The 18,561-nt window shown below is 20.4% G+C and overlaps 1 protein-coding gene across 1 annotated transcript in view; it reads right to left on the bottom strand.

Annotated features, from left to right (window-relative positions):
* The window catches only part of LOC100872864 (uncharacterized), a 36,700-nt gene extending 28,871 nt beyond the window's left edge, over nt 1-7,829 (bottom strand). Inside the window, exon 1 of the mRNA XM_086912528.1 lies at nt 7,124-7,829. Within this exon, the coding sequence (XP_086768654.1) occupies nt 7,124-7,249 (126 nt within the window). The 5' untranslated portion in view covers nt 7,250-7,829. The remainder of the gene's footprint in view (nt 1-7,123) is intronic.
* Between the last annotated feature and the right edge of the window lie 10,732 nt (nt 7,830-18,561).

The following is an 18,561-nucleotide window of genomic DNA, read 5'->3' on the forward strand; positions in this document are numbered from 1 at the left end:
TCTATTTTGTGATATATATATATAATATTTATTCTGTTGAAATTATCAATATCAATAATAATTAATATAAAAATAATTATGTATTAAAATTTAACTTATTAGTGATTGAGTAAGAAATGTATCTATCAAAGTTTCTTATAAATAAAAATTTTGTATTTATAATAATTTATATATTAGATACAGTCATGATGAATATTATTTTTGTTTATTAGATAGTTTGTATTAGATGTTCATCTCTAATTCGAGTTGCTAATTCAATTAGAAATTATATGATCGATTTACTTTCTTTTTTTTTCGTGAATGAAAGAGATTTGAAAGTTTTTGATATAAAAAACAGATGAATCATAAAATTTATTATATAAATTAGTAATCATATTAAATATAAATTAGTTTTGTTGAAAAATTTTACAAGTTTATTATTCAACGATTTATTAATATAATCAATATTTATTATATTTTATAAATTTACTTTATTTTTAGTCTTAAGAATAATAATATTCTATATAATATTACGATTATTATAAAAAATTATTAGAAATTATTACAATTGTAAAAAACTTTTCATAAATGTTAGAACTATTTTTTTTAAAATATACATGATCAATTTTTTAAAAAACATAATCTGAATAATAAGAATTAAAAATTATAAAAATTATAATCAATAATTAATATTTATTTTAGATTGAGACATCTAATGAAACTAATATAAACTAACAATGATGTCGAAAGCAGTTTTCTTTTCCTAAAAAGGAAATAGGATCACTTAAATCTAGATAAGTGATAGATAAGTGAAATTTAAGCATGGAACTATTTTAAAAATTTTAAGTAATATTCATCAGATATAACTTTTATTAATTAATATAATTTGTTTAAATTTTTATTTTACAGTTAAATTTTTTTTACAGTTAATAAGTGATTAAACAAGATATAATAGCAATAATAAATATTTATGAGAATATGTATAATATAAAATTTAATCTATTTATTTATAAATCTTTTAATAATTGTATTCTTATATTTTTTATAATAATACTTAATTTAACTTAATCAATTATAATAAGAAATATAATTAAATTATATTTTATAAATAATACATACATAGTCAATATAAAACAAGCTAATTTAAAAATATATGTAGCAAGCTATATGTAGATATATATTAATACATATTAATTTGTATATATCACTCATATTAAAAGATACATTAATTAACATTTTTCTATTTATAATTAAAATTTTAATAAAATAATTAATATTATATTTAATAATTAATAATTAAAATATTAATAATAATAATAATATATTTATAATAAAAATTTATAATTATTTATCCATTTATTTAATGTAAAAAAATACGTATTTTTGAATTAAATTAAATCAACCGATGAATATCATTTATATAGAATATTTGTAAAACAACGTTTTTAAGAGTAAAAATATTTATACGGATATAATATGTTTTTTATAAAAATAAAAATCATGGAACAAGTAATATATGAAAGTAGAACTAAGATATTTCACCCACTAACAGAGTGACTTCTGACTCCCCTTCACTCACAAACTTCTATCTGATTCTTCCTATCTTCGTCTTCTGTAATATCAGTTTCCTGTATCCTCTTTGGAGCATCCTTTTCTAATTGCTAGATTTCTCCCGAGCATAGGAGAAACCTTATATCAAGAACTCGACAATGCTTGTGTGTCAATTTTTATTAAATTTGATTTAATAAGTTTATAACTTTAATCTTAATTAAATAGGATATTTTGTAAAATCCATGAGAAAACAATTGATGAAAATTTCATAATAATATTTTTGAAAAATATTAATTTATCTATTATATTTAACATATCATAATATTTAATATAAAATTAAAATATTATTCAAAGCTTTGTTATTTTATGATTATAAAAATTCATAAAAATTAATAGATAGCTAGATATTTATAATAAAAGAATAGTTTAATAGTTTCTGTCCTATAATTTTAAAAATAAAATAAATTTAATAAATTATAGAAATAATGTATCTATAATCTTGAAAAATTTATAAAGAATGGAAAAATTCTTAATAATTTTTTATCAAAACAAAGCACAAAGAATTATTATATTATTATATTATAAAACTTATTTTAATATTATTCTATTTAACTTGAATATTCTCATTGTAAAACTTATTCTATATTCCTTTTCTGTTTTTTCACTTAATTATGTTTACAGAATTGAACTCAAATATTCTTATTTTCAAAAACATTACATGATTTGTTAAAAATTTAATAAATTTTATGAACGAAAATATAAACTAAGAATCACGCAAGAGAATAATTTCACGAAGTATTATTTCTTTCCAACGACTTAACATCGAATTTGATGACAAAGAGAAATCTTGAGTAGAATCATTTTAGAATAATTGCAGAAACATAAACAATATAACTATACAACTGCCAATAATATTTGTTTTGAATTTTAAAATATGCTATTTAAAGAAGAGTTCTGTTAAATTAATTGCAATTTTTAATAATACGATATTCAATATGTATTGCAGATATCATAATATACATTTATTTAAAATAAACTTATTTCTAATGTTTCTCCAGTATCGTAGCTAATTTTTTTAATTAAATAACACGCTAATGTTATCGTAATATTGATATTATAATCGTTTTCATATCACGGATTATCAAAATCATTCTTCGATTTTATTATTTATTATACAAAGTTAAACAATTCTATTTGTCCGATTACATATTACATAGAAGTACAAAAAGTCTATAGAAAAATTGTTAATGTATCTTTGTTATCTAAAATATTTTTTAATATTACTTGTATTTCTCTAATATATTTAAGCGTTTCCAATTAAATTAAACATATTATCATTATCTCGAACATTAAATGAAGAAATATTATATTTTTATTTATTTTCATGAAGTAATGAACAAATTTATAATTCCGATAATAAAATAATAAAATATGATGATAATAAAATATTAATATTAATAAATTAAAATTTCTGCAACTAAAATAACATTTCACCAATAAAACTTACATAAAAGAAGTCTATACTAGTATTATCAAAAGTGAGAAAAGTTACTACACGTATATTTATCATATCGTATGAAACGTACTCCGTAGAAGTAAATTTGAGGAAATTATAGGAAAGAAAACTGTTATTGATATGCAATGCGTGAATAATAAAAATTCAATAAATATAAAACTTGTTAACTGCGTCGAAGGGATCGAAAAAATAGAAATGGCGTCGAGTGAAATCGAAAACGTGCGAAAAAAGATCGCAACGCAAGCGAAGAAGCTTTAACAGAGCGAGTAAAATTAAGCAGAGTCGTAACTGTTTCTTTTTTGTGGATTTTACCGGCTAAAACCAGTGAAATTTGCTCGCGATTGTCCAGGAAGATAGCAAAAAAAGGCTCGCAAAAGTGTTCTTACTTACTATGGCCTGATTACGTCAGGCATGAGAGTGACCGAAGTAATTTCATCAAATCTGCATACTTATTGCAAATAGCTTTCACACCGTGCATATACTGTATATACATGCATACCTCGTTTGTAACAGGCGGAGAGATCTGAAAACAGATTTTAATTGTACGTTGGAACGCACTACGTGGAAATTTCTTTGTCAGGCGATGCTCGATAGTTGTTAGATCGTGTTGCATGTGAAACGATCGCGAAAAAAAAGTCTTTCGAAATTCGATAGCTGGATGCGATAGCGTTTATTACATGATGAGAGATTCGTAAAATTTATTGGAAGAAATTGTAGATAATGTTAAACTTAAATAAAAAATATATTAAACTTTCAAATATTGAAGTATGTTGTTGAATTCGTGAAGGCTTGAAAATATGAAATAAAGAAATTTCGTGAAATTTCATAAAGTTGAAATGCGTAAAAAAATAATTTATAAATATAGATCTGATCCATAATTTTCTAAATCTATTTTCTTTACCTAATTTTTCGAAAAAGGAAAATTACATGTTACATTTTTTTTATTAAACGATAGTTTTTATATCGTAATATGAATCATTCGATCTACACATAAATTCTCATCCCTACGATCTAAAAATTGATGCAACGTTAAATTTTTGAGGAAAAAGGGAAAAAAGGAAAATAGTAACGTTATCTTATCTCTGTGTTATGAAATTTTTCGAATAAAATTGTTCACAGATTGCATATTCATACTTTAAGTATATCTTTCTTTAAATAAAAGATTAAAATAAGATTTTAATAAATTTTGTTTTTAAAATATTTGAAAATATTTTTATATGTATAAATTATCAAGTGCATGTTAATCGACTTAACATAATTATTGAAGTTCTAATTAATATAATTAGAAATGTTGAAGAAAGAATTATACATTATTACATAATGCAAATGTTGAAATGAGATGCAAATTTGAACAAGGAATTTTAGTTTCAAAAATTATATAATATTAATTATTATTCTATATATATATATTATATTATAATATAGCAATATTATTACATAAAATTTTTTATTAAATTTGAATTATATAATATAAATTATATATTAAATATTTAAATTATATATATTAGATAGAATTTTGAGTGTTACTTAAAATATTGAAGTTACTCAAAAATTTATGTTATAATAACATAATATAAATAAGTTATTATATTAAGATGATATAATAATGATTTAATGATCATTCAATACATCATAAAAACAGAGTTATTCATTTAAAATTGAAAAATTTATAATTATAAATATTATATAATTATATTAAATATATAAATAAATATTATAAATATTGCAATAAATATTAACTTTTAAACAATTTGTTAATTTCTAAATCTCTAAATTTTAATTATCTTCAATATATAGAAACAATATACGGATACAATTGTATTTCTATTATACTACATAATACATATAATGTAATATAATACTTAATATAATACAATAATACTTTCCATCAATAGTAGTATTTAATAAAAAATATAAAGTCACTTTTTCATTATTAAACGAGATAAGAAATTGGCTCTATTAACATTTTTTAATAGAAATAATCGACGATATAAATCATTTTCCTGAACGATTGCAAGAATTCCAAGAAAAATGTATTTAGTTTGCACGTTACGAGAAATACTGAGATATCTCGATTCATATTCGCACGGTAATTTCTGCTACAATGATATTCAAATCATTAAGAAAGTCAATCCTTTCGTGAGCGATCTCGACGATTTCTGAACCGAGATATAACATGTATTTGGAAATCTTGGTTATTCGATTCTCGAAAATAATTCTCTTGTACATTGTATTCAATTTATGGATATTTTACAGGATGGAAAAAGAACATCGATCTCTTTGATATCAAGAAGAACTTTGATCGATCGATTCACATGATCTTTTTATAGGTGAATGCTTTATGAAATACACATTTTTCAAAATAAAAAATTTTCAGTAAAATCTAAATCTCAAAGATTGAATTTTAATTTTTAATGGAACTTTGCATAATTGTTTATTGGATCAATTTAAAATTTTTGCCAATCTTGATTAATACTATTTTTATTATTTTAATTATGGAAAAAGAAAATTATATTATAAAAAAATATAAAATGAATTTTATTATTTGTATTTTTAAATAGTTTGATATTTTAAATCTTGTTATATTATAATAAATCTTGTTATGTTATAATAATATGAAAATATAATATTTTGTCAAAAACAATTAATAAAATATTGATTGGCATTGATTAGAAATAAAACAATATAATAAAATAAATAGAAAATAATAAAAAAAATAGATATAACAAAAAAAATAAATATATAAATAAGAAAAGTATATTATAAGATATTGTTTCTTAAAATGTTAAATATTTAAAATCATCAATATGATTTGTTGTGAATTCAGTAGATATTGTTTTCTTTGGTTGGGGAATATTTTTATTAATATAATATTTTTCTACTTTAATTTCATTCAAATTCCTTTTTTATTTAAGTGTTTATAAACAATAAAAATATTAAAAGATAGTTGAAATAAAAATTAGAATTTTTCTAAAAAATAATAAATCTGTGACAAAAAATTTTAGAAAAAAATCATTTCTTTGTGAAAATTAAATTTCTATTCTGATTTTTTTTTTTTTTTTTTGATAATTCTTAAAGACTTAAAAACATCATAATTTTTGTTCAAACTATTTTTTTATATTTTTTATATTTATATATTTATACTTTTTATATTTTTTTTATGATCTATAAACATTTAAGTAGAAGAAATAAAAGGTAAGATAATAAAGAAACAGTACGAATACATTTTAAATCGATAATCCAATGGACAATTGTATAAAATTTGGTCAAAATAGGCATACATAGGGTTATTGATATATTTTCTTGATAATAATTAAAATTTTTTATGAAAAAATATTCATCGATTTATAATGTATCAACATAAAAGTATTAATATTATTTTTGCATATAAAAAAAAATGTACATAAATAAGAAAAAGAAAGGATGAATTTCATATATCATATAGATAATTCATTTATAAACGAGTAAACGAAAATTCTATCAATATTTTCACATTCTATTTGCATTATTAATGTAAAAATGATGTGTAAATCTCATTAATATTGTATTATACAGTAAATATTAATATTATGAATGTGAATGCACTTTCTTAAGCAAATTTTTAACCTCTTAACTTTCTCTTTAATTTGTGATTGATCATATTTTTTTTTCTTTAAATCATGCACATGTTTCTTTCTTATTGTATCTTTAACATTATCATAATATTATACTTCAATTTTGAAAATAATTACAATTGAAATAATTTTAAAAATGCAATTAAATTATATAATAATATAATTCATTCATAAATCGATTTAACATTTCTAACTCAAAAATTCTCTAACTATTCAAATTAATTTTAATATCAATTCTCAAAATTATTTAATTTAATATAACATTATATCTATTATATCACAAATAGATGATCTTAAAAAATCAGCAATTTCAATAATCGAATATTCAAGAAAAACCACATTTATTATCGATAAGAAAAATAATTAAATTACTTTTCAAAAAAAGTACTAAATAATTCTAAAAAAAAAAAAAAAAAAAAAGAAAAGAAAAAGAAGAATATATTGAACAAAATATTTTCCTTACCTGTTGGAAATGACTCAAATCAGATCCTGACAAAATTGCCGGATCAGCTTCAGCAACCACGAAATCCTCTATTCTCAGGATCGCAACGATCCACAGAAAGCACAGAAGCACGTTCCTCCGTCTCATCACGTCAACGGTCTTCCTTTCTCTTTGATTATCGATCAGTATTCGCACTTGAATTTCCTCTTTTTTTCTTTTTACGAAACTTCACCACCGGAACATCGATACACTACGCTCTTTTCTTCTCTCTTCTTCGATAACTATTTCAAACTTAATCGATAGAACCACTGCTTTCTCCTTTTAAACTTCCCTCAAATAAATCCTCTCTATACTCTTCACTCTTCGTATGTATACAACAAATTTATTAACTTATTAACGAACGAAATGAAATAGAGAGAGAGAGAGAGAGAGAAGAAGAAGAAGAAGAAGAAGAAGAAAAAGAAGAAGAAACGAATCTGAAATTATTCTATGAGAAGAAAACAAACGAAAACAAACGAAAGCGTATCTCGAAGGGGAAAATAACGTTCCCAAGCCTGTTTTAGCGAGAAGAAAGAATACTCGGTCGTATCTTCTCTCCGTGTTTCTCGTGTTGCTCGGAGAAGCGAAAACAAGAGGACAATGGCGAAAACGCGTCAGACTTGGTTGGCTGATAAGTTCACACGTTGACGAGGACGAGTTCGGGACTGTTGGAGATCTGAAAACGTCTGAGAGTTTTACTTCTCTCCGAAGGAAGAGTTCCTTCTGCACAGAGCAGGTGGGAGACGAACAGGTAGGACGGTGAACGTCGGTTCCGAACGAGAAACCATTTCTTCCTTTTCTTTCCGCCTTCTTTCTCGTATGGAGCGGCTTTCGTGTATTCGTTTGCATTTTGTTTAGGATTTTTGCCAACAATCGATAGAAACTCGTGCTGAAAGTATATTGGTTTGAAACTTATTCATAGCGAGGATCAAAGAAAATTTGTTCGAAGAAAGAAAAAAGAAGAAGGTTTGATTATGAATCTTGTTATTTTTAGTAAAAATATTTAATATGTTTTGACAAATATAACATAAGTAGAATTGTCAATAAATTTGTCGAAACTTGTGCCGAATTGAAAATTGAAAATTATTCATAGCGAATAACATACTAATAATTAAAATTATAAAAGATTATGAAACATACGAAGTTAAAAACATACAATATTTTTGGTAAATGAGGTAATGCAGAAGAATATCAATGGAAAATATTAATGATTAAAAAAAATTTCTTTTAATTTCAATTTAAAAATTTAGTTATTTTTGTTCTTTATACAAATATTGTAGATACTTGTATAATAGAGTAAAATAGAAAAGTCAGAATTGATATGATTATTCTTTAGAAGTGAAAAAAATTTATCATTAATTTTTCAAATGTCAAGCAATCATACTTCAGACTTTATCTAGATGTTAATACAACCATATCTGTGAGTTTTTTTGTTACAATAATTGTAAAAAATGATTTTATTTGAGATTTGCATTTCATTAAGATAAAATGTCAAATTGTATATGAGAAGAGTTACGTTTTTATTGTTAATATTTATAAGTTTTTCTTATTTATTGTTTATTTTATAGTATATGATTTATTGCAAATAAATTTCATTGATTTATATTGCAAAAATATTTTCTGTATATAAATTTTAATTTAATTAAAAAAATTTAATTTAAAAAATCTTAGACATCTTTTAAGAAATCTTATAATTAATTTCCAATTATAAATGTATTTATTCAAATAACTATTAAATATATATATTCATCTCGCATAAAGAATAAATTTATCCAAACACAAAATTACATAATAGAATAAATTGATTAATGAAACAAGTTGACAAATTTTTATATATTATATTTATATTATATTATATTATATATTATATTTCTTATGAAGAAATGATCATAAGGATTATATAAATACTTTTTAAAAAGAAACAATTTATCCAAACACAAAATTACATAATAGAACAAGTTGACTAACAAACAAGACGAAACAAACTTACATTTTTTATACAAAGAAGTAGTCGTAAGGATTACGCAAATACTTTTTAAAAAAGAAACAATTTATCCAAATAATATAACGAAACAAATTGATTTTTCATACAAAGAAATGGTCATAAGGATTATGTAAATGCTTTTTAAAAAGAAAAAAAAAATGAATCGAAATGTTTTATCAGACGATTACTTAACACCGCTCAAGTGAACGGAAACGCTCGAATAAGCATCCAGTTCCGAAGAACGCGTAAAAGTGCATCGTACCGTTTTACAAATACTTTCAGCATTTACTTCCGATAATAAATCGTTTTTAGTGTCGTCGTTTATTGTGCTCGCGGAAATAACTGAAATGAACCAACACTTTTCCTAATTTTCGAAAATAAAGACTTTCGAGACTGGAAAATGAATAATTATTTTATTATTGTATATTGGAAAAAATGTATATATAAAAATCTGAGGAGTCTTGAGATTAAGTAAGACAGTCTTAAGAGTGTTAGAAATAAAATTTTTTTTTAAAAAAAATTATATGTATTATAAAATAATACAATTACAAAAATATTATTTTTAAAAAAAATAATAATAAATTAAATATGCGTAAAGAATTTAATTTTGGATTGAATGAATAATTGATAGAAAATTATTTTACGTGCAAAAAAAAAAATATAAAATTAGATTTTTCTATTTGAATTTTTCTTTTTTTAAAAAATTTATATATATCATATATATAATAATTATGCAGAATAATAAAGCTATTTTTAATTATTTTAGAATATATTTATTGTAATTTGTAAAAATAATTAAAAATTTTTGATAATGTTTATTAAAAAATAGTATTTACCTATTATAATTTTAATAAAGTTAATATTATTTCTAAATGTAAATTTTTAAATGCATTATCTACATTCCAAGTTTCACTAGTTATCAATAATACGTATTAGATTTTATATTCTATTTTGTATGTACTACTTACAACATTGCAATCTATGTAATATTAGATATTATAAAGATAAAACTAATCTAATCATTATTATATTCATTATTTTTTAATTTCATCTCAAAGTATTTAATTAATGCTTTCTTTATTTTATAATTTTCTATTAATCTCTTTGTTCCATCTAATATCCATAAAAAATTGAACATAAATTATATCAAATTTTACTTAATAAGTTTCAAGTTTTACACAACGATAAGAAGAGATATAGTATATAATATAAATAATAGAATAATTTGTGTTAATTTGTGTAAATTTCCTTTTATTTAGCTTCTTTAATACAGAGCCTATATTGTAAGGATAGGTCCTTATTATTTATTCGAGATTTAATTAATCCTTGCGTCATACATTCGTGATCCATTTCTTGCCTTTTAAGAAACAGAAGCAGAATCAGAGTATCACAATGCTAATTATGAATGCTCTTCCTCATACAATACTCGGAAGAAACTTTCTTGCTTCGCACGATCATGTGTACACTAATATTCATAAATATCATGTGTTATTACTTATTTGTTTCGTTTCATCGAAAATTTTTTAATATTGAATAAATCAATTCATAATAAGATAGATATTTATGATAAAGCAATTTATAGTGAATAAAAAAGGTTTTTTTAAAAATTAATTTGATAAATTTTATAATATATGAACAAAAATTTTTGTTATTTCAGATTTCAGAATTTATAACAATCGAATATATAATCGAAATTTTTATGAATTTCTTCATAGTTTAATTTTTTAAATGTTAATAACTTATAAAAAATTTATAGAAAAACTCTATCGTTCTTAATTTATAATTTATATATATAATTATAATGTATAATTGCAATTTTTTCATTTTAACTTTTTTCAGAAGATTTCTATGATATAATTTCTAATTTTCTAATAATTAATTTCAAAAAATATTCTATGATTTAATTTTTTATACATATATATATTAAATATGTATTGAAAATTATTATATATTTAATTTTTAATTTTATAAATTTGTCTCAATTTTTCCAAAATATAGCTTTTAAAAAGTTTCTGTATTTCGATTTCAAAACAACAAATAATTTAAATAATTTAAATAATTTAAATGAAACTTATAGAGGATGTTGTATACGTACAATATCATTACTTTCTTCGCTGAAAGTACTGCAGAATTTCCGAGCAACTATTTGTTCTTGATACATGATGAAATGATGTATGCTATTATGTGAATAACATTAGGATAAAATTCTTATAGATATAGAAATCAGAATATTGATATCTTTTTTCGATATTTTCATTATAAAAAAATTTTATTATTTATTACTTTGTTTTTTTTTTATTAAAAGATCCTAAAAATATATGTTTATATTAATACTACATAAGCATATATAGTTTAAATAATAGCTATTTAATATAAACATAATTGAAATTTAAAATTTGTAGGAATTTCAAGATAAATATGTAATAAAAGATAAAAGATAATATAATATAAATTAATTAGATAAAAAACAAGATATTATAATAGAAATAAGAATTAAAAAGTAAAAAAATGTCGTTTAATAAAACAAAAAATTAAAACTTTAAAACCCTTACAATACTTTAAATATTATAAATAGTTAATATTATAAAAAGTTATACTTTAAATATTAATCTTATAAAAAGTTTTTTTTTTTTGCATAACAGATCTGAAAAATTAAAAATACTTTTTTTCATTATTAAAAAACAATCTATTATTATTAAAAAAAATTTGGATTTTTCATTCTTATTAAAACTATTATCAATTATTTGATATTGTTATAAAAAGAACATAAACGAATTTTTTGCATAACTTAATATTTTAACAACTTCGAAAGTATAATAATAATAATATTTCTCGAAAAATATATTCCTCACAATAAAAAAAAAGAGGGCAGGTGCATCATGAAATTCCTCAATCAAAGAACAGTAATGTAAAGATCAAGAAAGATGTATTACGTAAGGAAACGTAATGTTCGTATAATTTATCAGCCACGAGACATCTCGGAAGAACGAGACAACTCGTGGAAAAAAAAAGTATTGTGTGGAGGAGTATCACGGATGGGAAAGACACTTTCCTTTATGCTCGTGGATGAATCTCATTAAAAAAACGCTTCACCTGTTCGAAGAAGAAAGGAAGTGAATTTTAACGAAAATATTCCACTGTTATTCATTAATTTTATTGTGTTAATTATGCGATTATTATATATTATTAGAACCTATGTATTATTAATATATTCGTAAAAATATATCTTTGCAGGGTCAATTACACATATTAAAATAAATACAAAGTTATTGTACAAAAATAAATCAATTGAAACTTATTTGTTAAATGTAAACAATTTAAGTTTGCGTTAGATAAAATAAAATAAATAAAATAAAAGAAAATAGTAATCTCTATTTTTGTCGCATCGTTTTTATTATATTGTTTTTAATGAAATTTATATGTATAAGATATAATTCTCGAAAAGATATTTAGCACATATTTTTTACCTTTGATCGATCATAATAAAGATAAAATCATATTTTAATATTTTTACAAGTTAAGGAGGACCTAGAGACGAGAAGAAACTCTTTCTCGAAATTATGTGATTTTCAATGGAGAATCACGGAAAAAATTTCAAAAATGAAAGAAAATTTGAAACAAAACGTATATATGTTATAAATTTAAATTGTTTATAATCTAATAAATAAAATTAATATTTTTGTATATCAATTTTTTTTATTTTTTATTTTTTTTAATTTCTAAACTATTCGACAAATACACATTGTACAAGATGTTAATATATTTGTGGACATTGAATAAATATAAATATTAATATGCAGAAATGTTGATTGAGATTTATTTGTATTATAAGCAATTTAATTTAATCAATACCCGAACACATGAAATAAATATGAGAATATAACCTAAATAAATTCAAAGAAGATATTTAATTTATATAACAATTTTCTTTATTATTAATTATTTTTTTTTTCTAATTTTATTTTTTCAATTTTCATGTTATATAGATATAATTCAAGGATTATTCAAGGATTATGTTTAATAATAATTAAACATATAGAATATTAAAATATTTCGTTTTAAAATTGAATCTAGTTTTGATTGTGACAAATAATCTGTGAATTAAATTTTCGTATGAAATCAGAAATGGAAATGATACTTTAAAATTTCGTAAGATCAAAACGACGTAAAATATGGGTGAAAGGTTTCAACTGAATGTATTTTTCAAGAGAACAGTATGACATAATTTACGTTAAACAATACAATTTTGCCTGTCGTACCGTTGTTATTCTTTGAATTCTTAATATTTAAGTTCGTCGGCGCCTTCTTTATTTTCCCTTGTCTTCTAAGGTAATTGTCTAGACAATTTGCCAACATATTTTTTGTCCTCGTGCCCATGGTGTAATTGTAATAATACCTTGATGTACTGTGAAATTAAGATTAGTCGCAAGTTAGGAAAAATATAAAAAGGAAAAATATAATTTTATATTATATAAATTAACATACTTAAAAAAAAAAAAGGAAGAAAATCTTTCATCTCTTTAGTAAGGAAAAGAGATACAATATTTCTAAAGTATACACATATATTTATAATTTATATATAATTATTAATTATGTTTAATGTTTAATATATAATTGCATATGATTTATTTGGAAATATTTGAGTATCTCGAAAAATATGAATAACATGAAAAAATATTTGAAACAATACATATGATGTCAATATTTATTTAATTTCGCAATATGAAAAATTAAAATAAATAAAATAAATTAAATTAAAATTTTTAAATAGAATTTTTTTGTTGTGTCTTCTTATAACTGACATTTAGACGTTTTCAAAATATTACATATATGTATATTTTATTAGCCAAAATCGATATACATAAGATGTTAATACATTCATAAGAGTTTCATCTTTAAAAAGTTAATTCTAGAAGCTAAAATAAATACAAAAATTAATATATAAATTGAAACTTATTTATTAAATATATATAGTATTATAAACAATTTAAATAGAACAAATAATATGATGGAAACAGAATATCTCATTGAATATTCCTATATTCCAACTAATGTAAATTATATATAACGATATTTTATATGTTTGTTTATGTTTATTTTGTCCTTTAGGATCGATCTATTAAAAGTATCTTTGTAAAATATAAGTAATATATAAAATTATATATGTATATAATATTAAAAATTAGATTAGAATTGTATTTATTTTCGAAAAGATTCTTAAATTTTTGTGAATATTTTCTTTACAAAAATATTAAAAATTACAGTGATTTAAGTATATTACGTTATTTATAAATGTACTTAGATTTAATTTAAAATCAACAATATTAAAGAGAATATAAAAATATATAATATAAAGATTATTCTTTCTTTAATTGTACATCAAGTTAAATATTTTTATTAAAAATTTTCTAAAATATTTTATGATTACTCTACTATGATTCTTATCAAATATTAAAAAATATACATTTATATATAATTATTAATAAGTAAAATTTTGTTTTACAGTACAAAAAAATGATTAATAATGCATTAATTTAATAAATAATGAATAAATTTATTTGATGTTCAAATATTTAATTATTGTTATTCTATTATACTACTTGATATATATCTTATCTTATTCTTTGCTATATATAAATATAATAATTTCTTTTTATACAATATTTTCCATAATATATTCTGCAAATCTTCAATATCGGAAACTGCAAACTTCTCTTCCATAACTTAATAACCGTTATTACAGTACCATCAAGACGCAACAATACTTCATTGATTACCTCTTTCGCCAATTCTTCTTCAGAATTGCTCTTTGTCCTATAATAATTAAATATATATATATAATTAAACACGTATGTGCTTTCACCCGTTATTTAGAATTAATAACGGAAATGTGGATGTAAGTTCTTACACGATTACTTCCTCCAACAATCTTCCTCATCTTGCGAATAGACATTTAAAAATCATAGAGGAAAATTTGATAAATTAATTTTCTGCTTTTTTTATTTATTAATTTTTTGTTCTTTGTCATGTGGTAGCTAAAAACAAGTAATATATCAAATTTAAAAAAATAAAAAACTTTCAAAATAATATGATTATTTTTCTTATAGATATATAGACTAGAGAAATAAGACAACAAATCAAATTTTAAAATTATTTTTTTATAAAAATTAAAAAATGTAATTTATCAAGTTTTTCCTCTTTATTGTTTTTACATCATCTTAATTTATCGAAAGGTTTCGATAATTAAATGATATATTTTGAAAAAAATTCGTATTCGTGAAAATTATTGAAGATGTAATCGTAAATAGTAATTGGATATATTTATCTAAATGTATTTCTATAAAAAATTCATTAAAAAGGTATCATCTTAATAAAAATTTTATCTGTAATCTTTTAATATTAATTTGCAAGTTGTGACAAATTTTTAAGCTTGACCTTTTGAATTATATAAAAAAATTTTATTTTATATTTTTATATGGATAATATTATATTTTTAATTATTTTAATTTTATCACAATTTCGGATATTTATTATATTTTGATATTATCATTTGATTATATTCTATAAAATATTTTAAAATTAAATAATCTGATTCAAATCTAACATTGAATTAAAATCTATGATCTCATTAATTGATAAATTAATTTTGTTTGTTTTTGTTTGTTATAATGATTTTAATTCAATCAAATCATTAACATTACTAATTTATAATAAGATAAGATAATAAGATAAAGAAAACAGTAAAAAATTGAAAAAGATTATAAAAATTTTGAGAATTATTATTTAATTACATGTAATATATTGTATAATCTGTAACTTACAAGTTTCATTAAAACTAGAATGTAAATGTAAATATTTATTATGTTTTATTAAATATGTACATTATTTATATATATTGAAAAGTGAAAGTGATATTTAAACATTTGAATAGTGATAGTGAAATCATCGAGACTTTCACAACTGGTATATGGAATAAACATTATAAAAAGGATGTATACCCGGAAGTTTATTTAAGTATCAATGTAGAGCAGACAGAATTATAAATGAAATCAGAATAAGATAATAAATTGTATAAAATAGCGAATATTATTTTTGCTTTATTTGCTATTACAATATAGATTTTCTATGTCACGACATCTCTGAATGAAAATCAATGACATAATTTAGCATAATAAAGTAAATATTAGAATAAAAAATAAAATATTAAAACGAAATCACAATTTCACGTTTAACTTATAATGTTTCAGCATCATAAATTCATGAATAGAAGCTTAAATAAAGATAAATATTACAAGTAAATTTTTATAATAATGGAGAATTGAACATCGTAAAGTAATTTAAAATAATTTTTGTGTTTCATTGTTATTTCATTGATATTATTTATTTATACATAAGTTATTCATATATAACTTAAATAGAATAAGATTATGAATTTGTCATGTTTCTAAAATAATTTATTCGCTTCATAATTAATGTATTTTATAATTATCCATTAAAATATTACCAAATTAAATATTTAAAATATTAAACAGAGAATCATAGGATGATTTATTATCTATAATGTATGATATGAAGAAAAAACAATTTTGATACTTAAAGTATAAAATATATTAAGAAGAAAGACATAAAGAATAAATATAGTTAATATATTTGTGTTAAGTGTTTAAAATAATGACATGAAAAAACTTTATCAAAAAAATGTTGAATTGTTGCGAATATAAAAATTCGTGAAATTAATATATATATATATCATTTAATTCTATGATCACCATTTTATTCAATGATTAATTAAGATAGCAAATATATTCAAAAATTATTTTTTAATTTTTTTACACCAAAAATATTTGTAACATTATTTTTGTATTTTTATTATTAAAACATATAAACATATAAAATATTTTTTTTATATAAAAAAAAATAAAACTATTACACTTATTTTTGTTTAATACTATCATTTTACCTATATGATATTTTCTTAATAATTTAAGATTTAATCGAGCTTTTCAAAAAAAAAAAAAAGATCTATAAATATCGAATCAATATGTTTTAAGTTTTAAATTTTATTTATTAAAATTCTTCAAATTTAAGTGATGTAAAATATTCAAATCACCAATATAATACTGAAAGATTATAAATTTGAAATTTTTGAATGAAAAATATGTTTTTTGTTTTATAGTCGATATTATATTATCATAATTATATATATCCTTCAAAATTCAAATATAATGACTATAATATATTGTAACATTTATCTTAAAAAAATGATAACATTTAACTATATCGATTAAAACGCACATTGTTTTATTGATATATTATTTAAAAAATTATTTATAAAAACATGAAATTTGCTTAATTTTTTTGTGTTTAAATAAAGATAAAAATTTAGATAAATATTAAGATATTATTATTATTATGACATAATATCAAGGTAATATTCAACAAAGCCAGTTCATAATAGAGCTAAAATGATGACGCACTCTGACTGTCAGTGCATTATCACAGAAATAATATGATGTAGTTTATTTCCAAGGTTTATAACCCTAGAATGAAAGCAAAAATTGTTTGTGAAACCACAACAAACTGGTAGCTTCTCATAAAATCATTTCTTAATTTATCTTATTCTTTTCTTTTTTCCAAATTTTTCATATTGAAAAATAAAATAAATTTAACGAAATATAAAAAATAAAAAAATGTCAATAATTCCTTTAATAAAAATTGAAATTGATGAAAAAATAAAAATAAAAATTACTCATTACTTCCACATGACTTTAATAAAAGTTTTTTTTTTATTTTTTCTTTCCAAATTTTCATTTTTGTATTGTATATAAATAAAATTGTATATAATAACTTTTATAATTATATATCAATAATATATATATAAATTAGCATTTTATTTTAATTTTTTCTTATAAAAAGTCTCACAAATTGATATTATTAAAAAAATACAAATCTAATTTTCAATTCATTAATAATTCAACTCATACATGAGTCTGTTTATTTATTATTCATAACAGTCAAAATTTGTATACAATTTAATATATATAATACAGAGAAATATTTATGAAAGAATGTATTAAAAAAATTATCTTTAAATTTCATTTATCAACTTTAGTTATTAAATTGAACATAATTTTTATTTATTCTAAATCATAGAGGATATCACAAATAAGAAATAAAGTAGATGTAGCATCTTACGGAATTTTATATTGTATACTTTAAAATACTAATTTCAAAAAGTTTTTTATGCCTTTTAGTATGCTATGATCTAAGTTCGTTTTACGTTTATCGTAAATATAATGTTTTATATAATGTTTTTTTGACATTATTATTATTTAACATTTTAACTAATTTAATATAAAAATTGATGAAAGCAAAGAATAATAATATTACTTCCATTCAAAGTTGAAGACTATATAACAGAATTAAACTCAATAAT

The sequence above is a fragment of the Apis florea genome, unplaced genomic scaffold (assembly GCF_048593485.1).
Source record: "Apis florea isolate Af1SG1 unplaced genomic scaffold, ASM4859348v1 contig_3391_pilon, whole genome shotgun sequence".
NCBI classification, from domain to species: domain Eukaryota; kingdom Metazoa; phylum Arthropoda; class Insecta; order Hymenoptera; family Apidae; genus Apis; species Apis florea.